At 42.1% G+C, this 24,135-nt stretch overlaps 1 protein-coding gene across 1 annotated transcript in view; it reads left to right on the top strand.

Annotated features, from left to right (window-relative positions):
- Nucleotides 1-781: 781 nt before the first annotated feature.
- The window catches only part of pcdh1a (protocadherin 1a), a gene marked incomplete at both ends in the record, with an annotated part of 86,939 nt that continues 63,585 nt past the window's right edge, over nucleotides 782-24,135 (top strand). Inside the window, 2 exons of the mRNA XM_083765099.1 lie at nucleotides 782-1,576; nucleotides 2,802-4,985. Coding sequence (XP_083621225.1) covers nucleotides 782-1,576; nucleotides 2,802-4,985 — 2,979 coding nt within the window. The remainder of the gene's footprint in view (nucleotides 1,577-2,801; nucleotides 4,986-24,135) is intronic.

The following is a 24,135-nucleotide window of genomic DNA, read 5'->3' as shown; positions in this document are numbered from 1 at the left end:
CGCTTCTGTTGAAACAAATAAAATAAATGGCTGCAATAGTTTTCTTTGCTAACTGTTGCACTGTGCTTGCAGGGCGTCTGCATTTTGGAGTTTGATTTATTGACAAGTACTGTATATTATGCCTGTTTTACACTTGTGTGCAGTGTAGGAAAGTAATGAGAGTGAAGTAATGAAAATATGACATAACTTTTTTGTAGTAACAAATTACCTGCAAGTTTGCGTGAGATGAAAACACTGCTAGTGTAGGATGCAGAAAAGACAGGAAACGTAGTACATAGTAAAGCAAAGCTATTTTTTAGTTAAAAGGATGCATTTAGCCTACTAATTGTGTGGGGTGTAATGGCCACACTCACAACACAACTATAATTGGGCATGCCTTACACAGAACTCTGTATATTGGCATAAAAGGAACACAGAGTACTCTGACAACAGGTACAATAGGTAGTCCCCACTGGGTGGGGCGTGCCTGCATTCCCAACTTGCATCGTTCCGGACTTACATTGTTACCAACTCCTGGTCTGGTGTATGAAATGCAGTGTTAAGCTTATGTGATGCAGCTGTCTGGGTACATACAGTAGTCCTCTTCATTCTTTGTTGTTGTTGTCCATTACAATGTAATGCAAGTGAGTGATTTGTCAGCATTGAAGATGTCATTTAGTAATAGAGTGCAAGTGCTTTCTATTAAATGTTGCAGTCACAATGTCAAAATGTGGTTTGTCAGAAGGCAGTAGTTAAATGTGTGATTTGTTTATCATTTACAGGCAGACCATCTGAGGGCGAAATGGATCTGAATTTGGGAGCAGTGCTTCTGTGGGTGCTGGTGTTGGACTGCGGTTGGACTGAAGCCAGTATCCTGTATCGCGTCCAAGAGGAACAGCCTCCCAACAGTCTCATAGGCAGCCTAGCAGCAGACCAAGGGCTGCCAGATTCAGGCCATCTCTACAAGCTGGAGGTCGGGGCGCCTTACCTCCGCGTCGACGGGAAGACGGGAGACATCTTCACCACGGAAGTCCCTATGGACAGGGAAACCTTGAGGGACTGCCGTATGCTACCTAAGGGTAAGCCATGCTACCTTGAATTTGAAGTGTCTGTGACGGATCTCATCCAGAACCAGAGTCCACGGCTCATCGAGGGACGCTTCGAGGTGCAGGACATTAACGATAACACACCCCAGTTCCCCTCCTCCGTGCTCACCATATCTGTCCCTGAGAACACTCACATGGGGGCGTTATTCTCCATACCCGTTGCTACGGACAGGGACTCTGAGAGGAATGGGGTTGCTGACTATGCTCTCACAGCAGGGCCAGATGCAGCGACCTTGTTTGGCTTGCAGGTGGCTGAGGACAGGGGCGAGAAGCTGCCCCAGCTCATCGTCCTGGGCAGCTTGGACCGTGAGCAAAAGGATTCCTATGACCTGACCATTAAAGCGGTTGATGGGGGAAATCCTCAGCGCTACAGTAGTGCTTTGCTGAGAGTGGTAGTCACTGATGCAAACGACAACTCCCCCAAGTTCGAGAAGTCCACGTATGAGGCGGAAGTGTCCGAGAACAGTCCTGTGGGGCATTCTGTGTTGCAGGTAAGGCTGTGTTTCATTGACTTCTGTCATGTGCTGCATGCTGCTTATTATTATTTATTTTTTCATTTTCATTTGCTCAATTCCTTTTTGGACCAACTTGCAATAGTGTGGTTTGAAACTTTAATCGCAAGCAAATTATGTTGTGGTGTTGTCTGCACTAGTCTTTTGAATTTCATATTGAACAGCTGACAAGCAAAGTACAAAATAAAAATAGCCTTTTCGCATAATTCTCTACTTGAGATGCATAGATTGCGTTTCTATTTCCAAATCCAAGAAAATCTCCCTTTATAGATATACAATTAATTCTCTCTGGATATTAGTTTATATTCAGTGGAAAAGTGCTTGCTCTAAATTGAGGGCTAGAGATCTCTCTCTGATATGAAACTGTTATGTAATACAGGCCACAGTTAGTCCTTAACCCATTCTGACCGGGCACCCATTTTGGTGTCACCATCATGTTATGCTTTAGCTATTTAAAAATAGCAGATCTACAAGCTCATATCGCGCCACCGAGTGGCGCGATACGAGCTTGTAGGTCTGCTATTTTTGAAAAATCGAAGAGCGACTGACATTTTTAGAATCTGATCTCAGGTCAGAATGGGTTCATCAGACCAGTGTGTGTCCGGCGGAAACCTCGTATGAATCTGATCTCAGGTCAGAATGGGTTAAGGGATGTCCCATTTTCTCTGTTTCCTGATTCACTGGTTATTTGATTATTTGTTTCATTTATTTATGCTGCTGCAGTCCTGCAAGTATTTTACCATGACTAAATGTCACGTGTAATTCAATCTTGATGTTAATTTGATATGTGTTCTATTGATTTGTGGTGGCCACTGGAAGAAATTCACTTAGCTTGAGTGAAACACAAAGTTAAAATTCATCATCACTGTTAGTGAACTAATAACATAGCCACATAGTGCTCTGAAATGTATGTGATGTAACCTGTCATCTAATAGCAGTAGGATATGCATTGATTAAGTCAACATTTTGATTTCTCTAGCCCAACTCCCTCCATTTTTTTTGGAAAAAGTTCAATAGTGAATGCAGTGGGGAGGGGAAGTAAAATGGTGTGCACGCACGTGTGCACGTACACGCATGCACGCACGCACGCACGCACGCAGTGTATAATCATTACGACAATTTATTTGACAAAGATCTGCACACATTCCCTGAATTGTTCCCCTTGATTCAAACCTTTAACCACAGACATTCTTTTTCATTTTAGGTCAAAGCAAATGACTCCGACCTGGGCCCTAATGGAGAAATTGAGTACACACTTCACCAAGCATTAGACCCAGTGCCAAAGCTCCTTCGAATCGATCGGTCCTCTGGCGTTATATACGTCAAAGGATCACTGGACAGGGAGGAAATCAGCAGCATGTCTTTCTATGTGGTGGCACGGGATAAGGGCCCACAACCTAAAAGCTCTAAAACCTTCGTAACTATCGAGGTGACTGACCAAAACGACAATGCTCCGGCGGTGGAAATCCGAGGGATTGGTCTTGTGACTCACAGCGAAGGAGTGGCCAACATATCGGAAGACATGCCCGTGGGTACGGCTGTGGCTCTGGTGCAGGTCTCTGACAGGGATGAGGGAGAGAATGCTGTTGTCACCTGTGTGGTGGCAGGGGACGTGCCCTTCCAGCTGCGGCCCGCCAGTGACTCCTCCACTGACAGCAAGAGGAAGTACTTCCTGCAGACCACAACCCCTCTGGATTATGAAAGGGTGAGGGATTACCGTGTGGAAATTGTGGCTGTTGATTCTGGCAACCCGGCGCTTTCCAGCACCAACTCATTAAAGGTGCAAGTAACTGACGTGAATGATAACTCTCCGATATTTTCCCCAACCCTTTTTGAAGTAGAATTTCCAGAAGAAAATCAGCCAGGGGAGAGGGTGGTTGATGTGACGGCTTTGGACGCAGACAGTGGCACTAACGCGGAACTCGTCTATAGCATTGTGGGGGACTCGTCCATCAAGGGCCTGTTCGAGATTGACCCAAATTCAGGAGAAGTGAGAGCCCGAACCCCACTAGATCGAGAGCATAAGGAGCACTATGAGTTCCGGGTGAGTGCAGCAGATAAAGGTTCACCAAGCCATAAAGGAACAGCAACTGTTGTGATAAAGGTTCTTGACCGCAACGACAATGACCCCAAGTTCATGCTAAGTGGCTATAGCTTCTCGGTCTTGGAGAACATGCCCCCCCTTAGTCCTGTCGGTATGGTGACAGTCATGGACATGGACGAGGGTGAGAATGCTTTTATTCACCTCTCTGTGGAGAACGATGGGGGGAAATTTGTGGTTCAGAATGGAACGGGCACCATTCTCTCCAGCATATCGTTTGACAGGGAGAAGGAAAGCAGCTATACCTTCCGCCTAAAAGCAGTGGACGCAGGGGAGCCCCCCAGGTCTTCATATGTAGGTGTAACCATCAACGTGTTGGATGAGAATGACAATGACCCTGTGGTCACCAAGCCGTCCAATTCATCCTTCAGGCGCCTGTCTCCTCTGGCGACACCAGATAGCCATGTGGAGTTAGTGGAAGCTGAGGACCTGGACAGCGGGCCGAACGCAGAGCTGGCCTTTAGCATCACAGGTGGAAATCCTTACCAGTTATTCCGCATCTCCCCCACCAACGGCGAGATCACTCTCGCCAAGGAAATGTCAAGAAAACATGGCGGGCTGCATCGCTTGGTTGTGCGGGTGAATGACAGGGGCAAGCCGTCACGTCACACCACCGTCCTAGTTCACATTTATGTCAATGAGACTATTTCAAATGTCAGCCTAGTGGAGGCACTGGTGGGGCACAGTCTCTACACGCCGTTGGACAGAGACATCGCCGGCGACCCCGACAACGGTCTGGCTGCTCAACGCAGTAACATTGTTTATGGCAGCCTTGCCGGCGTGACGGGCGTCGTCCTGTTGATTGTGGTGGTGGTGTTTATTCGTCACCGCATGCAGAGTGAGGCCAAGAGCGGCTACCAGGCTGGCAAGAAAGAGTCAAAGGACCTGTATGCCCCTAAACAGGGCCCAAAGAGCAGTAAAGGCAAAAGAGGACGGAAAGGTAAATCCCAAAAGTCATCAAAACCTCTCGGCGAAGAGGAAGAAGTCAGCCTTCAAAAGAGTCTCAAGTTTAACCTGGATGGAGTCAACGACAGCCCAAGGATTCACTTGCCACTTACATATTCTCCAGGAAGCCCTGACATAGGAAGGCACTACCGCTCCAACTCTCCGTTGCCATCCATCCAGCTGCAGGCTCAGTCCCCCTCGGCCTCCCAGAAGCACCAGGCAGTCCAGGATCTTCCTGCCACAAACACCTTCGTAGGAACAGGGGGAGATGACAACTCCACCGGCTCAGACCAGTATTCTGACTACAGCTACAAGGCCAGCCAGTCCAAGTACAACAAACAGGTAAGAGCCAGCTTTTTATAAGGCTATGAAATTCCTCCTACTGTGTGTGTGTGTGTGTGTGTGTGTGTGTGTGTGTTGTGTGTTGTGTGTTGTGTGTGTGTGTGTGTGTGTTGTGTGCGCGCGCGCCAGAATACAACGCTGTTACTGTTTAGGAATTTGCATATGCAAATGTTATATTACGCTGCAGTCCAATCAGTTTGTGAAAATGAATAATCCTTAGCAAGTCCAGGACTGAGAGCTATGATGTCCTCATTTACTCCAGAGAGGATCAACTTCTAAAATATTTCTTTAAACGTTTATGTGTAAGTAAACATTATAATAGATTTGTGCCATTATTCATTCCCATTTTACCAAAATGGAAACTGTTAGCCGGAAGCCTAAGCTTTTCCTAGTCATTCTCTAGGAAGCTGTATAATAAATATGGCACTAGAGATCAGTCTGGTTTGACTGTATACTAGATATTAAATTACATTCTTACATTATATATGCTGTAGTATTAAACTTAAAGGTTTTGATTTCAGCTGGAAAAATAATCAAGAGTGACTGTTTTCCCATGCGCAAACCTAATCATTTCATTATGAGAATAATTTGGTTAAGCAGTGAAACATAACGGAAGATTACTCTTTTCAGATTGCAAGTTTCAGGCAATTATGCTTGTTCATCCACAGCTGAGAATGAAGGCATACATTCCTGCATAAATGATAGTGGCTGACTGGTTGTAAACATGTATAATACAAGGCATGTTTGTTTAAGTATCACAATGAATTGCACACACACACATACTTTACACATACATACAGTACACACACGGAGTGGGGGTCATTTGGGTCAAAATGTCATTGTATTGTATTGCCTCTCTGCAACGGTAACAAGACTACTCGCCCCGTTTCTGTTTTCCTCCCAGAATTTGCCCCAGTGAGGGGTGGGAGAGGCTGGACAGCAGACGGCTGGACTTTGAATTTCTCTAACTATAAACTTTCATGACAGCAGAACAGCCTAAGTGCAAATATAATTCATGAAAAGCTACTACAGTGAAGTCTGTTCACAGAAGTTGTTGTAGGATATGTGGGGATTATCTGACGAGGTACCATTTGAGGGGGAAAAACCTTACATAATACTAAATTGTTTATAGGTTCAATATAAGTCAAATAATATAGCCTTTCCACAGGAGTATCTTTTTATATTTTTCCAAAAAGAATACAAACAGCCAATAGCATATTACAAAGTTATCCCCCTCACTGGGGAAAATTCCAGGAGGAAAAACGGGCAAGCACCGGGGCGAGTAGTCCAGTATTCCTCTGCAACTACCATTCTGCATGCTCTCTCGAGGTGCCAGACAAGCTAATCCACACCAATCACCATTCTTTGTTTGTATGCTGGCTGTAGGCTAGTAGTTGTTGGGCTGCTGTGGCCAGTTTCTGACTGTTTCTCCGTCAGTAAGTGGAAAAAGAGAGCATGCATGCACGCACAAAAACACATCGAACCTCCGTGGACTCAACTATGACTGCATGATCATGGATTACATTTATTCATCGTGGACGAGGTGAAAACATGCTATTTAATTGTCATTCCATTGCGTGGGTGCCTCTTTCTTTTTTCTTTTATGTCTACTCTGCTCCACTGAACTCGGATTTAAGAAGCAATTTCAGGGGTCCATTATGGTTTTGGTCCATTACTGTATAAATATATCATTTATTAGTTCATTTCGGACGAGTGATGTCCCTTAATCCAATGTTTCATGTAAAAAATGGTAAATGGTGCATTTATATAGCACCTTTATCCAAGGCGCTTTACATAGTTTGTGCATTACATTCACCCATTCACACACACATTCATACACCGATGGCGGCGGAAACCATGCACGGCACCAACCTGCACATTAGGAGCAATTAAGAGGTTCAGAGTCTTGCTCAAGGACACTTCGACACTAACTTTGGGCGAGCGCAGGTTCGAACTTGTAACTTAACCTATACTCTAACATAGAGTAGGCATATGAGCTTGAATGACCCTTGAATAGAAAGTCAGGAGACTTTACTTTAATGTCTTTAACCAGTGCTAGTCAGCTAATTAAATTCTGAGGAGCCGGAGGACTCATCTATTTGATTTGGTTACACCTTTCGGAGGTACATGAAAACAAACAGCAAATGAATTAAATAACAACATAAATGGCTTTTTCACATCGAGTGAATATCTGATCTGATCTGTGATGCCTTTTTATTCAGGTTTAGACTATCACAGGAGTATCACAGGGCGGCAGTGGCTCAGGGGTAGAGTGACCAGATGGGAACTGCAAGGTTCCCAATTCGAACCTGGGCTCCCCCAGAGTTAGTGTCGAAGTGTCCTTGAGTAAGACACTGAACCCCTAATTACTCCCGTTGTGCAGGTTGGTGCCTTGCATGGTTTCCTCTGGCATCAGTGTGTGAATGGGCGGAATCTCTGCAAAGCGCCTTGGACAAAGGCGCTATATAAATACACCATTTTCCATTTACAGGAGGACGATCACAAACTATAAATAGGCTTTCAATGATGAAGTCATAGACCCAAAACCGACCTAAAAACTGTTCCATGCATGTTATAATAGGTGAACAGTTATAAAACATAAAAATAAAAAGCAAATCTACAAGCTCAGAATTGCGATGTGTTCTGAGCTTCTAGAACTGCTATTTTTGGTGAAGAGATTTGGTGTAGAGAGAGATAATGAGGACCAAGTATAGACCCCTGGGGGACTCTGGTCTGGATAGGATTTAAGTGGTTAGAATGCCTAATAATAGGCACATGACCGAAGGATTGTTGATTCTTTCTTTCTTTCTTTCTTTCCAAAATTGACTTTCTTAACCCATGGCAACGTAGCTCCGCGTCTATATAAAACATAATAATAAGACCCAATGGATTATTGTCAGTCTAGCTTACCAGTTATTCACTTGTAAGCAATTGCAAAAGAATTGCAAAATAAAGAAATCACTTTTGGCTTTGTGTTGACGCTATGTCTACAGTACCTGAAAATGAGAGTAGTGTTTAGGACGGAGACAGACACTATTGTGTGTCAAAACATCCAATACATCCTGCAGAGGCAACTGCTTCATATTTGAGATTCTGCCACCCTTGCATGAAATTGTTTTTCCTATACAGTAAATGTTGCATTTATAGCAATCTTACTTTTGAGTTAAGTTCTAGCTTTGTAAACAGAACAACCTGACCATGTCATCATTCATTGCATGGAGAAGCTGCAAAATGAGCATAATTCTATTCATATTAAAATTATTCCCATTGCTATGGTTGAGAAGCATTTTATGTTATTATTTGTTACAGTCTTAAACCCCTCCATGTTTTGTGTAACCTTGCTAGCAAGCAATGTCAGCACATCCAACATTAGTCCCAAACAAGATACTCTATCTCAAAAGCGCAGTGGAACTTCCACAGAGTATGGCACGTCCATTTTGGGTGTAATGCAATGCAACTTGCCCATCCCACATTTTGTTCACGAAAATAAGATAAAATAAGAATTTATTGATGTGTACCTTCATGCTGCTCTTGGTAGGTCACAGACACATTTTTATGGGTCCCTTTAGTACTTTGTTCCTACATTTTGTTTTTATTTCAAATCATTAAAAAACTGCAAAATAAATTAATAAAATAAAATGAATTATGAATTAAAAACATTTTTTTTTAATTGTTTTAGTTGTAGTAATTTCATGAAGAAATCAATCAATGCGGCGCAAAGCGTCACGTTGCGAGGTTGTACATCTGCTATTTTCACTTGTTTGGGTCACAGGGGCTCAGGGAGACGTTACACTTCTCTTTTGGGTCACAGGCTAAAACGTTTTGGAACCACTGCTCTAGGTAACAAGGGGTGTAAGTAGCAGCATGACTCAACCTTTAGGGTATGCTAGGGGGGATTTTGCTGAGCACACGTTCTGCAAAGCACTACTTTGGATCCATACCCCATATACAGCTGTACACAATTGTTTACTGCTGACCACTGAACATTTTCGCTGGACAATGTGATAGAATTTATTCAGGGAACGGGGTGCTCTACTTATTCACATTCCACACCCAGATTTCCCAGCCAGTACCAGAGATTAGAACTGGCAACTTTCCAATCACAAGCAATAAAAGATTATGCCTCGGTTTGGCTTATGGTGTAAACTAAGAGTACTTTTATAAATGCACAAACATGTGTGTTATGTCATAATGAATGCTTGTCATTGAAACATATCTTGCAAGACTGGTCATGTTGATGACCAGTCATCAACATGACTTCATCAATAATAGCTCTATATGCCAAGCTGTTCATCAAATGTAGTTAGTTGATTTGTCTGTTTGCTGAATGAATAATGTTCCTGCATGCCTAGGAGCAACAACAGTGAAGAGAAGACACACTGTGTCATATAAATTTCATGTTGATAGCATAATGTCCTATTCCAGTAGACAAATGGTCCATTTATTCACACAAATGCAATATTGCACCAATGATACAGTATTAGGAAGCCTGGCCGGTCCGAGAGAGAAAGGCCAGCTTTGACACCGATGTGGCTGTATGAATATAATTGAATATATTCCAGGGCTCATTCAACAACTGGATACCCCACACTGTGCAGTATATGTATCGTGGAGGGCTGGGATATTTCACAGTGGTCACCAATCTACCTTTGGAAAGTGTCAGTGTCAGTGGTGACAAAAAGTCAAGTGCTGTACTTTTGTTAGAATGACACAAGGTCTTGTTTGCCTTGTGCTTTGCCTACAGTATATTTAGTATACTGTAGCTGTCTGTTGGTTCAATTCTCCTTTAATAATATTTTGGCAATTGAGAACAACATACACTATAATATGGCAAATGTCATCAAATAACAATTAAAAACCTGTAGTAGTTACTAGTTGTTGTAGTAGTAGTAGTAGTAGTACTGTAATAATTGAGAACAAAATATACACACATAGGTGTGTTTTAATACAGTCCTGTCACATTTATACAACGTTGGTAACAGCTTGATACGAAGGTAGTGCACAAAAAAGTATATTATTAGATAAACTGAGACCCATTGTTTGAATCTGACTTCATGTGATCAAACGCCAACATTTGCATCCAAGTCTCCAGCATGCAGCTTTCTTCTGAAACTTGAAGTGTTTCTGGTTGTTCTTGATCAGAGGGAAGTTCCTCATTTGGAGGTGCAGCGGGTACGAAAGGGCTGGCAGTCTCATAGATTACGACTGTCGAGTATGCTGATGAGATGGGCACTTGAAATCCACTTCACATCAGGAATCCAGAGGGCCCCACTCTTTTTATTCCAAGAAAACGTTGGAATGTGTTGTTTAGAACTAAAGCCTTTCAGATGCACAAAAACACAACACGCACGCACGCACGCACGCACGCACGCACGCACGCACGCACGCACGCACGCACGCATACACACACACACAATCAGCAAATAAAGTTATGAATACTTAAGTAATGCAGCATGAGGGCCCATGTTTATGAATTCAGCCAGTGAACAGCAGAGGTGAGCAGACCTGACCTACAGTGCTCTGATCTCAGCAGGTCACTTGCACTTATCTCCCCAGTCCTTCTGCGCTTATCTCCTTATCTTTACTGCTTTTAGCACAGCCACAATTGCCATAGAAACCGAAATATTAATAGGCTCAGAGGGGATTACAAATGGAAAACCCATAGTCTAGGGACAGAATGCTAGCTTGTCTGTTGGTTTATGTGTCCTCTCAAAGTCTCCTATGAGAAAAGTTTAAAACATTCTTTTATCATTTGTAACATTCAAGAGTATGACCATTTTATTGGAAAGATAAAATGTTGGAAATGATTGATATTTTTTAATGATTATTTATTATAGTGTGCACTCTTCACAATACAGCTCACTTGGAGTAACAATGCATGTCTAGGCATCACATCCTTTTCAAATATAATATGAACAATAAACCTCCCTCAGAAAACTTCTGAATATTGATTTAGATTTTTCAATCACAAATCTATGTCTTTATTGGTACAAGCACTGCCAAAGCAACACATCGAAGGCACAGCAATGTAGTTGTGTGGACACAAACTACAGCTATTCTCCCTTCTGCCAGTAGGGACACCTCTTGAGTCACCTAGAGAGGGGTCTAAGAAACAAGAATTCACAGTGAATCCTGGGTATTGTAGGAACAGATGGCACAGTGTCATGTTTGTAAAAGTGAAAACCATATCGGGGCATGTGTGTGTATGTGTGTGTGTGTGTGTGTGTGTGTGTGGGGGGGGGGGGGGTGATGGTGCATGCTATCAGAACGTATTTCCATCAATGAGAACAGTTAATGTCACAAATTGATAATATCGACAAATGTCACAGTGGAATATTCCTTCAGGTACTATGCCCATAATACATTTATAATCAGCTGCCATTTTGACTCACTTTGCAAATTATAGTGTGCAATGCAGAATATACCTTTTCTCTAGAATACTTGCATTATAAGTCTTTCGTTCATAATTAGAGGTAAACTTCACCATCACAAAACATGACATGGAAAAAATTAACATCATCACTTGGCACCAAATAAATTCACAGGAATAAGGTATTTTTACGCCATGAAAAAAAAGTGCAAAGTCTTCCTTTCACCCAAATAAACTGATGGAAATAGAGGTGGAAGACATGCTATGCGGAGACGTGAGCATGTGTATGTGACACATTTTGGGAGGGGAGCGTGTTCCTTCAGAGCTAGTCGGCTGCACTTGGCTAGTGGGTAGTTTTCAGCAGATGGTGTCCGACATTGCGGGCGATCACAAGCTTTGGTGGGTGGAGTCAGTTTGGGGAACAGTCACCCAAAGCCAGTAAGCCACCACTGTCTCCTTGATGGACAGCATATGGGAACAAAGTGACTGCGCGCCTTGGGGTGTGTTTGCAAAATGTGTGCATGTTGTAAGTCCCCGTGCTGGTGTTTGCAGGTGCGTTATGTTCGGTCTTTAGCTGGGTTTTAATTCCGTTAGCTGCATGTTAAGTTGTAAACCAGCTGCTCTCGGTCACATGACCACATTCATACTCCTCAGCATGACAGTGTAAAGGATTTGAGACATGATTCAGGTGATTGACGGGCTGTGTGAAAGCACGGGCAGATGCTGGAACTCCTGCGACGTACCTCAGCAGATGTTGCCTCGTGCATGGTATCCCCTCCCCACATCAGGAAGAACAGATTGACCAAAATAAATAATGAAAGCAATTGCCAAGTGATGTGACAGATGTGTTGTGACTTGTGGTGCCCTTGGTTTCTTGGCTCTGTTGCTTTTGCAATCCTTGTTGTGGAAGTATTTAAATTCTTGCATCTGCAATGACAACTTTACTGTCTTACTGAGTTAGAGTAGCTATAGAAAACACACTGGTAAAATTGTGATTAACCACTGTACCGTTCATGACACAGACAGCCTGGAACTTTTTATCAGCCACAGGACCTTGATGGATTTTATGAATACAGTTTAGCGCCACAGTAAACATTATGTAACTGCAGTTATTTGCTGTTTGCTTGCTTTTTTCCCCTTCTCCCTCTTGTCCTAATTAAAGCCACTGTGCTTCTTATTGGCTTTGATCTATGAATAGGTCAGATAAATGGTCAATGCGCAATTGACAAACACCCATGTGCTCTGTAACCTATAGATTGTGTGCAGTGACACCCAGTAAATACAAACGCATACACACACATGCGCAGACACACTGTCACAAAAATGCGCTATACACAAGTGAGTTCATGGTGTACGCACCAACACACGCCCATGATTTATACGTGCATGCACGCAATGCCCTTACACCCACTCACTCATTTAACATTTCCGTGTGTGTGTGTGTGTGTGTGTGTGTGTGTGTGTGTGTGTGTGTGTGTGTGTGTGTGTGTGTGTGTGAGAGAGTACATTGCCAGTGGTTAGCATTTGTATGCTGTGTTCAGCTAAATCTACAGAAGTTGACATTATGGAACCGCTTGCTACACTGCTACTCCACTACCGTGCCAAGTTTTAAGAGGAATTAATTGGACTATCTTGCACTACTGGCAAAAGAGATACCAGAGTAACCAGACTGGGAGACTTTTGCAATTGCAAGGATCTAGGGCTTCTCTAATTTGTCTCCACCTTTCGAATGTGTGATGTTGCGTGATGGTTGCTGGGGGAAACCAGAGGCTTTCAGTCAGCCCAAGGTTGATAATTGGTCTAGTTGGGCCCAACATCTAACACCTTTCCTTTTGCACGTACGGCGGGCATTTAATCGCATATCCCTGCTCCTTTTGGACTAAACACAGTCTGAGATATATCAACACGGAGAACGGGATCAAGGGAAAGGAGCTCTGTTCATTTCTAAACGTCTGTGATGACAGATTGTGAGCCTTAATATAAATTCACACAATTAAAAGGCTGTAATTGTCATAGATAAGTGAGTGTTATCCCCCTGTGGTCTGCTCCTTCATCTTCATCCCAAGGCTGCAGCTATTTACAGCCAATCGGATGGATGACAAGAGCGTGGAGAGTTGCAGAGGGGTGGGGTGGGGATAAGAATCGGGGCTAGTCTTAATTAACCCGCATAATTATTAGACAGGGTGTACACTTTGTGAACTTTAGGCATCCCTTTGAGCTGGGATTAGCCCAGTTTAGCACCAATGCTGCTATCTGAAATCAGCAGATGTATATTTTAGAGACAAGGCCCAAGGCAGAGATCTGCTCTCCCGGTAGAAAGCATGACATAGAATTTTCTTACTTTCCAGCAGGACCAGTGCTATACATTATTGGAATTTTGCCGTCTGGAAATCTCTCTTTTTGTGGACACACACACACACACACACACACACACACACACACACACACACACACACACACACACACACACACACACACACACACACACACACACACACACACACACACACACACAATATGGTTGCAATTGAGTTATTTATCCCTGTCTTGCTATCCATATGGCAGAATTTCAATAGTTTTAGCAACACAGAGAGTTTTCTGTGTGTGTGTGTGTGTGTGTGTGTGTGTGTGTGTGTGTGTGTACGTACAGTATGTGCATGGGGGCGCGCATGCACGCACACACACACACACTCACTCACTCACTCACACACACACACACACACACACACACACACGGATGGTTCTTTGTGCACAAAGTACTTGCTGCGGTTGATTTTACAGAGAATGAAGGTATGGAAACTGAGTATAAGAGCATTATAGATTATTTACGTGATTTTTGTTTTATAGTCCAATAACGCATTGGGAATGTTACGCAATCATGGGGACGTTATAGTTTGTGCTGCCATTGCTGATGCTGAGCACTGAAAAAATGCAATTTTCAGTTATCAATATTGCTGCCTTTACCCCATCCTATCTTAATGCTATTTTCACAGACATAGATACTATGCCCATTGACTTGCCAAAACTCACTTCCGATGAAGACTAATGGCTGTAGTTGGAAAAGGGACAGTGAGAGGAATAAAAGAGAATCTTTGCAGGCTGTAAGTGTAACTCAACCAGAACATTTGAAGCATGAAGCTCGGTCACTGGCTCTGCAGATCGTTGCTGTCAGGCGGAAAACCTCATATCTCCATATTTCAAACATACAACTTTGTATGTTTTGTAAATGAATGCCCTATTTCGTCATGCTACAATGTCACAATAACGGTAGCAAAAGTAGCCATTGTAACAGCTCACAGCGTGTCGCGATGTGACACGACGTGAGCTTGTAGATCAGCTATTTTTGCAATTTTTTAAATATTCCTTAACCCATTTTGAGCGGGAACCCCTTTTGGTGTTGCATTATGTAATGCTTTAGCTATTGAAAAATAGCAGATCTACAAGCTCACGTCATGTCACATCACGACGCGCTGTGAGCCGTTAGAACGGCTACTTTTGCTACTGTTACTGTGAAATTGTAGCATGACGAAATAGGGCATTCATTTACAAAAGCTTGTAGGTCTGCTATTTTTGAAGAGTCGTGAAAAGTGACATGAAAGTGTTTGAGAACGACTGACATAGAAAAACTGCTTTTTCAAGAAAACTGTCAGGATTTAGAAGACATTTGCAGAATCGTTCCCAGGTCAAAATGTGTTAAGTGCAAGTGAATGTGGTTAAGTATGTCTGTGGGGTTTCATACATATTGAACCAATGAAACGTATTAACAAGCACTAGCGTGTGACTGAACTGAATCCATTGGGCACAGGTTGTTTTTCCATTTACTGAAAAGTCACGGTTTTGGACATACAAGCTTTCCACCCGACCGTGACGGGATGGGATAAGAGTGAGCGCATCACTCATGGTTGGCTGGCTGCAGAGTGGGGTAGACGAGCAGTTGGTGTCGTAGCATCTGCCCTCCAGTCCAAGGTGAGGAAACAAAACTCTTCGCTGGCAACAACATTACAGTTACATGCTTTAATGAACCTGCTGGAAGGTTGCAGGTAACTACCGTGAAGCAGCAAGTCATTATCAGATCAGATGGTGGCCATTCTGTTAAAGGTTCCTGACAAATATTGAAATATTTAAAGCAACAGCGCTACTGTAGTACAAACAAAAATCACACCCATGTGAAGTGAAGGGGGCACTCTTATCATCGTACATCATCATCGCCGACTTCTTACTGACAGTTGAGAGTTGAAAGCATCTTATAACGTATCAATGTTTGTGTTACGCAATGTAATAGTGTTTACACTATTATGTAAAATTGTCCATTCATTGTCAATGGGAATTTAATTTTTGTGTAGGACAAAGTTTGTGCACACACTAAAAGCTGGACATAGGAGGAGCTAGTGCCCCTCGACAATGTTTATGGGCAAATTCAAAATTCAAAATTCAAAAACACATTGTATCTGTTTGTATGTCTCTGGCTTTGAGGATGGAAGAGGATATCCGCACACAGTTTTAAAAGCTCCCAAAACAATGTATTAATAACGGAGCAGTCAAAGGAACAACGTTTCGGCCTAACCGGCATTCGGCGGCTAATCTAATCACGCTCATAAACCTTCTTTTATTTTATGGACACCAACAAATTAGCAATAACTTGAAATGCCAGCTGTTAGTGCCAGGGAAAGGTTTGTAGTTGCACTGATCAATTCAGTGCAACTAATTGGCAAATAATGTTGTTAGAAGGTTACTATAGATCCTTTTCCTATACTGTCTGGAACTACGTACAGTAGGTTTCAACAATTCAAATACATCTGGACCTGCCACTGAGTTGACGGTCAACATGGTGAGGGAGAGTGTAGAGGAAGATTACTTCAATTAGCAAGCCTGCCCTAATGAGGAAGCTGCTCTTTTAACCAGGACATCCAGCGATCGATTTTTTGTTTGCCCCACATTCTTGGACTGAATGTTCTCCGATGGGTGGCCTAGCCTGGTGTTAAGGGATTAACGATTGCAGACAAACTCTCTGGGGTTTCCTCTTTCAGTGCTGAAGTGGGCCTAGATTTTATGTGAAATTAAGCAGTCACAATATACTGCATGTATAGTGGAAGGAAACCCAAGGCGCTTTCCCACTGCTGTTGAAGTGAAAAGAACAAATTATGGATAACATTACTCTGATTACCTCTTAAGAGAGATTGAAGTCATAGTTCACATGAGTCTCCCTGCTGACTGCACTTACTTCAGCTTCTCAAATGTCAAGAAGTTACTTTGAGAATGAGAGGTGTGTGTGAAAGATGTTTATTATCAGAGGAACACTCTGTTGTCTGTTTAGTCAATTTAATAATAATGCATTTTATTTATTTATTTACATTCTCTTGAATCTCAAAGTGCTTACAGAGTTGAAAGCATGGCAAGAAATAAAAAGTAAAAACAGCATACCGGTATGCAACAATGAATTTCGTGGTACCCTAAACTAAATCGTCAGGTTAAAACTAAGTAAGAGGACAAAGCGTCAAAGCGAATGCTTTGGTAAAAAGGTAGGTTTTTAGTCAATTTTTAAAAGCATCAGTAGACTGTGCGCTCTCGGGTGCAAGGGAAGAGAGTTCCAGAGACATGGGGCTGTGTAGCAGGAGGCCCGCTCGCCCATGGTGTACAGATTGGTGTGAGGGACGGGGAGACGATGGGTGTTGGAAGAGCAGAGGCTTCGGGTGGCGGGTTTAGGGGCGATGAGTTCTTTAAAGCGCAAATAACATGCATTTTAAAACGGCTTTTAATATTTAATATCATATTGTTTATGTCCATCAAAGTTATTTCTAATGGTTTGAGCCTCAATCACCACTCTGATATAACCAGGCCTTGTCATTTCTTTCTGGACTTTGAAAGCAGTTTTAGCTGCAATACCACAATGTCCTGAGGTGGTGGGGGTGCTGATATGCAGAATATTTAATATTTGAGTCATTATAATACTGATGCTAGAAAAAAACAGATTTGTTTCCATTCCATGCCAGCTTGGAAAATCAACAATGGTGGACATTGTAAACAAAGTGGAAATGCAAATTTGAAACTGAAGACTGAAGAAGGAGGAAATATACAAAGTTGGGTGACATTGATGACATCACGATGAGACCAAAATCAGTTGAGCTGTTCCTGAGAGCAATTTCCATTAAAGCACCTATATGATATGAAAGCCTGATTGTTCAAAATTGGTTATTTGTGGGGAGAGAAAACACATATGGGAGCCCCAAAAACACAAAATAAATTGAAAAAGTTTAATTTTATGTTATAGGTCCTTTAAGGTAGGACATGAAGGCGTGTACAAGTTTCTCTGCATCTGGCAGGGTGAGTGTGGAGCGGAGTTTGGAAATATGGGTCCATTCTCACACCCAGGTTGGTGACTGGATGAGAGGGGAATATTTTGACTGGAAAACGAGATGCTGGTTATCCCATTCTGAACGGGCACCCATTTTGGTGTTGGCATCATGTTATGCTTTAGCTATTGAAAAATAGCAGATCTACAAGCTCATATCGCGCCACCGAGTGGCGCGATACGAGCTTGTAGGTCTGCTATTTTTTTTAAATCGAAGATACTTTTAGAATCTGATCTCAGGTCAGAATGGGTTAATAATGAAACTGTCAGGATGTAATAGACATTTTTAGAATCTGATCTCAGGTCAGAATGGGTTATGGGACATGATTGGATCTGGTGGGGGTGCCATTAAGGATGACTTCGGTTACGGAGCTGTTTAATTGAGGTTTGAAATTGAGGTTCATCCACGCCACGCCAATTTGTGTCGTTTCTGTCGATCGAGGTAAAAAAGTTTCGATTGCATGCTTGCATGGAGAGAGCTCCAGACAGGAATTGATGCCCTTTGTCCTTGAAGGCAATGGGAAAGTTGTCCATGTCAATAATTTAATATATATAAAAATCACACACATACATCAACATGACGTAAAATAGACACTATGCCGATTTGCTCAGACACTATATGACGTAAGATTCTCCATCCATTGTCAATGGGAATTTAATGTTTGTGTAAGACAAAGTTTGTTAACATACACTAAACGCTGGATATAGGAGCGGCTAGCGCCCCTAAAATAATCCAGTCCGGTCCAATCAATGTCCACAGAGAAATAGAGAGTTGAACATCAACAGTGATTATGGCAAAGGATTTATTTTCTTCCATCAAATGTTTATTCTCAGATTCCCTTTACTAAAATAACAATGCAATATGTTTTTAACTAAGATGTCAGATTTGACTTGGAACACACTGGCTGAAAAGTAGTTAGATACATTGGATGACATCAAACCCTCATGCCGAGGACAGTGATATAAATCTATTCCGTTTACCTACCACCTTTAATTCCATGCAAAACCGGCTAAGTAAATGAAAAATTTCGGTGCCATTCTAAGCATGGCACTTACTGTAGCTGCCTGAGCCTGTATATTATTCTGTGAGGACCCCAGGAAGAATAGCTGTTGCCAGGTGTAACAGCTAATGGGGATCCTAAATAAACTAAACTAAACTACAATACCCAGAATTCACTTCAGTTTTTGAGGGGCGCTAGCCCCTCCTATATGCACAGCTTTGTGTGTAGGTGTGTTTGAGCAAGCGTTACAGTATATATGATGGACGAATTTGTGTTGCTTTCAATTTCCTGCTTCAGTGATACAGAGAGCATTGATGGACTTAACAACAGCATTACTACTGATAAAGACATGGAGATATAAGGTTGAGTGCAGTACGCCTACTCCTTTAAGATAAATATAATGTTATAATGTTTATAATTGTATAGACGTGTGCCTCATAGCTTTCATAAAGGAAAATATTATGACGGCATACCAATGTGCATACTCCTGCCAAGATTTCTGAAATACATTTCTGAAAGCAATTTCTGGATTTGCCGAAAGATCCTAGTTAATTCAGGATAACAAATGATGGAAGAGCAGTATTAAAATGCAATGTTCTACCACCATTGAGCATGTCAAGCATTTGGTGCTCAAACCTCTGTTGTCAGTTTCTACTGGCACATAAAGTATGTATGCTTTTTGTGGCCGGTGGTCATATTCCCTCTTTTATGTAAAAAAAACCAAACAACAACATATACATAAAAGGAGTAACTCCTTTAGGTAAAGCTGTGTGGAGGCTCAGCTCCCTCATGCCTTTAGCTCAGATATTTTATCACCACACATCCCAGCCTCCTTACCTTCTGCCAGGCAGATTAGTGCTTTTATCAATAAGCAGCTTAGCACCAAAGTGTCCCTCAATAATGTGCCACGGTATTTCCTCTTCTTCTGCTTGAACTACTAGGCTTCTCTTTCACCATTTATTGCTCTCATAGAAGGCAGAACCCTTCCACTCTCATATCTCGCTGTTTTCGCCATCAAAGTTCCTCACTTTCTTTAACTCTGAGCATTAACCTTTGACTTGGTAGACAGATAGAGAAGAGGCGAGAGACAGACGAAGAGAGAGAGAGAGAGAGAGAGAGAGAGAGAGAGAGAGAGAGAGAGAGAGAGAGAGAGAGAGAGAGAGAGACATGTGCTCTCCTCTACAGGTTAGATTAGGAACCAAGCCTGGGCTCTAGAGAGCCAGAGAGCAGCATCCCCATCAGACATATAACCCCATTAGAAGCCCTGCAGTGCACCATAAAACCCATTAAGATCCATTAGGGAGGCACTCTGGAACACAGACACCTTTAAGTCCAGGCAGCTATACAAAGGTGCACAGTTACAAATGGAATAAAACTAATTTGCCCATTTTATTCTTTTGATAAAATTGGCATTTATTCATCATTTCTTAGTTTAAAGATGGAGTGCCACAATTTTTGTATCTTTCCAGCTTTTCATGTGTCTATGGGGTGACAGTACTTCATTAGACACCCTGGAGTCGTTTTTATTTGCAATGGTGTAATAACTTTGTATTTAGGGTTTCTTCCTGGAGGCTGAACCCTTGACGGTCAAACGGGCCAATGAAGTAAACACGGATAGTGTGACGTAAAAAAATTGCACGCACACACGCACCTCCCCCTCTATATATATTTTTAAATACGACAACCTCTGTGGGCGGAGCTGCCTGCCACAGTCATACACACGTGTGAACTGAACGTCGCAGCCAGCCAGTTGGTTGCTCTGTGCATAACTATGTGGCAGATTTTCAAACAGTCATTTCACACATTACCAGTTCACAGCAGAGCAGACTGTTTTCCGTTAGATTGGAAGCAAGTAAATGTTCACGTCGGGTCCTCAGGATAATCAAGGAAACCACAACAAACCAGCCTCCTACCTGCTCTGCTGTATAGTTGCTCTTGTTGTTCTCAAGGAGTAGGTTGTTTCTTTTATAATCACAGTGGTCAGGCTTTGATACAGAGTGTAGTGTCACAGTGCATGTGCATTCTTGTTGGCTGTTGTAGTCAATATAGGTCCTAATACTTATACGAGGATGTAAAGTCAAGAATTAGAATCTGTTGTGTCGCGCTGCAATGTTGCCATGTCTGGCTATTACAAGCGACTTGGGCTTGTTTTCATATAAGTAACTTTCAGGGGAGATGTGGTTGACTTGACCAATGGTTCATGTGAAGGACCCTCGAATTATGTTGTTAAAAGGACTGATGTTGTTGAAACATTTTCATAAATATTCAAGGCAATATCTGTGACTTATTTTTGTGGACTTGGCCGCTTGTTTCTTTAAATCTGGCGACTTTTGCAAGAGTGGAGAGTCTTCTGTCCAGAGCATCATGTGCCTAGGGCAGTGCAAGTGTTTTGGACAGTTTTAATGCCAGGGTGCTTAGCTGGAGGAAATCAATAGCCTACAATATATTGGCAAATTAATACAATTATTCATGCTAAATGATCTATCAAATTAATTGTTTCTGCTGTTAAACTATGATTGAATTGGATGATGAGCTGAGCTGATTGTGACAATAGGGTCAATATAATTGGAGGAAATAAATAAATGATTATAAAAAAATCAGAAAAAACAGATCTGATATGGTATGGATGTGTGGATTATATGCCTATACATGGATGGTGGCAGTATAAGTGCATAATGGTGCTTATACAATATCTCAGAAATATGGGAAGTGTTCACTTCTAACATTCACAAAAACATGAGTTCTTGTTACATTACAGACACCAATTTGTCATTTTGTAAACAAAAGGGCAGAGCCATGGGCTGTCCTTTTATAAGGAGGGGGAGGGACTAGGACAAGTGGGTGGTCTTAAAGGAGGAGGCGGAGGGACTGGATTAGGTGGGTGGTGCTACGGTTAAACTCACGCATACCTAATGAACTGGTGGGTGTGTCCACATAAAACCATCATTTTAACAAATACTGTACACTTTTTTGAAAAGATTATACCTCATATACACCTAAATACACCTGATGATCATGTTTAAGTGTGGAAAGAAATCACGGCACTCCATCTTTAAGGTGTCACGTTAGAAACCTTGACATATAACAGCCAGGAGTGCATGGTGGCTGATTTGTAAATGGACTGGTTAATTTAACCTTGCTACATAATGATGATGAACTTCTAATTTCCCTGCATACAAACTAACAGCAATATCACTTTGCCTACCACTGATCATCATTGGATGTACAGTAGGCGAGGGTTCGGATACAGTACTGCCTCATGTCATTAGAACACTGCTTGCACTACGTTTGATTTGTTTGACCCTGATATCCCAGAGACGGGCACTTTTGACAGTGAGTGGGAAATTCATAATAACGCCAAAGCTCAATCCTTATTTTTGACCATGACTGACACATTTCTGTGGTTAAAAAGTGCCTTTGTATCCACTTTTGAGCCTTGTTCTAATAGATGTGCAACCCTGTTGAAAATGATTGACCTAATGTGCATGCCCATTCTAATGATTGTCCTAACCCACATGCCATGAAGTTGCAGAGGTGCAATAGTGAATGTGCAGGAATTGAATGGGAAAACTTGAAAGATATGCACTTCCACATGGTAGACATGTACAGTATGCAGTCCTGGATTTGTGGTTGGATTTTGACAATGGACAGCAGCATAAGCAAAATGTGTGAGAGGCAAAGCATGTCTATGTTCCACTGGTCAATACTATGATGTCATCAGGGATCTCCTATGGGCATAAAAGGGACAGATAGACAGACAGAGGGATTGGTGGATGCATATTATTTATTCACAATCGCCAATCCAATGGACTTGACTCCGCACATCAGTCAATCAGTCAGATGGTTCTCGAAACATGCGAGGGACAGACACGCTTGCTATTTTCTGTGAAGGTAGTTGGAAGGAGCCAAGTATGGGTCCCTGGGGGACTTCGGTCTACAAAGTATAGGGTTGAAGTGGTTCATTCTGGTGACCCCAGCAGTTACCTTCTGAATTAGACTTTTAGCCAAGTCAAGAATGTTTTGGCTATAGTCAAATGAAGAGGAGGTAATCATTACTATTTAATCTAAGTTGATTTCACTAGATCAACAAAAGTTAAAGTTAAGACAATGCAGCAGTGACCAATCATTTTGATTTGTTTACCTGTACTACTTAAATATGAATTAAGTTTAATAGTCCACAATTTCTTGTGAAAGGTAATTAAAAAGTAATTTAACTCAATCATTAATCACATTTGTGACATTTATCAAGCCAATTTAGGCCAGTCTTAATTAATGTGGTTAAGGTTCTGTCATCCAACACTGTCATTTAGGCAGTTGTTAAATACAGCTAAGCTGTTGGTTTAACAGATAAGGCCTATTGCATATATTGACATTCTTCTCACGTGCGTGTGTGTGTGTGTGTGTGTGTGTGTGTGTGTGTGTGTGTGTGTGTGTGTGTGTGTGTGTGTGTGTGTGTGTGTGTGTGTGTGTGTGTGTGTGTGTGTGTGTGTGTGTGTGTGTGTGTGTGTGTGTGTGTGTGTGTGTGTGTGTGTGTGTGTGTGCGCGCGAGGGTGAGCGCGAGCGTGAGCGTGTGTGTGTGTGTGTGTGTGTGTGTGCGCACACGCGCGTGTGTGTCCTTTGGCCTTCACCATACACCCCTTAACCACAGCAGTGCAACCATAGATCTTCAAAATGTCCATATTGAATCCTTGAATTGCCACTTGTGGCCATATTAATGTCCACTGTTTGTAGTGGTTTAATTGTGTCTGATTCTAATGGAATTTAATTAAGGCAAAACAGAGAGGGCACCAGTGATCATTATTACCATTCTTATCTGGATGATGAAAAAGAAAAAGGCTGTTTTTTAAACAGCATACACATTTGAGAAACTGCAAATTTAGAAATGGTTCAATGACATTCTGTGGAGTAAAGAAAGAACGGTGTATTCTGAGGATAAATCTATTGCTTCCTTTAGTAAGGACGGAGCCTAGCCTTGTCTTATCAGAAAACCAGCTCTAATTGATGAGAAAAAAGACAGAGTAAGGAACGGTGTCCTTATCAAAATGTCATGACAATTCTTTTCAGTGAAAACATGTTGAAATGATTGTCTGATAATTGCACGAGCGGTGTACTGTAGATAGCTCACAGTTATATATATAGTTACATAATTGCATAGTTCAAATATACATTACAGGCAATTCGAGATTATTATCCATTGTAATCCGCACTAACCCTCTCCAACTGCATGAGGACTTGAGCCTGCTGTCGGTTTTGACACAACACTGTACTTCCTGAGCCAAAAAAATAAATAAAATTCTGCTCGATCAGAGAGGTTTTCACTGAGGAAGCACTACAGTGTTCATTACGCAGCATAGGATGGGGTTGACGTGGCTGTATAGCCAATGAAAGTGTGTAGAATTCTGCCTGTGATGCATCCAGGAGTGCAACCTC

This window comes from Protomyctophum parallelum, assembly GCF_964188405.1.
Source record: "Protomyctophum parallelum genome assembly, chromosome: 1".
Classification (NCBI taxonomy): domain Eukaryota; kingdom Metazoa; phylum Chordata; class Actinopteri; order Myctophiformes; family Myctophidae; genus Protomyctophum; species Protomyctophum parallelum.
Note: the sequence above shows the minus strand (reverse complement) of the source record. Positions and strands in the feature narration are given on the sequence as shown.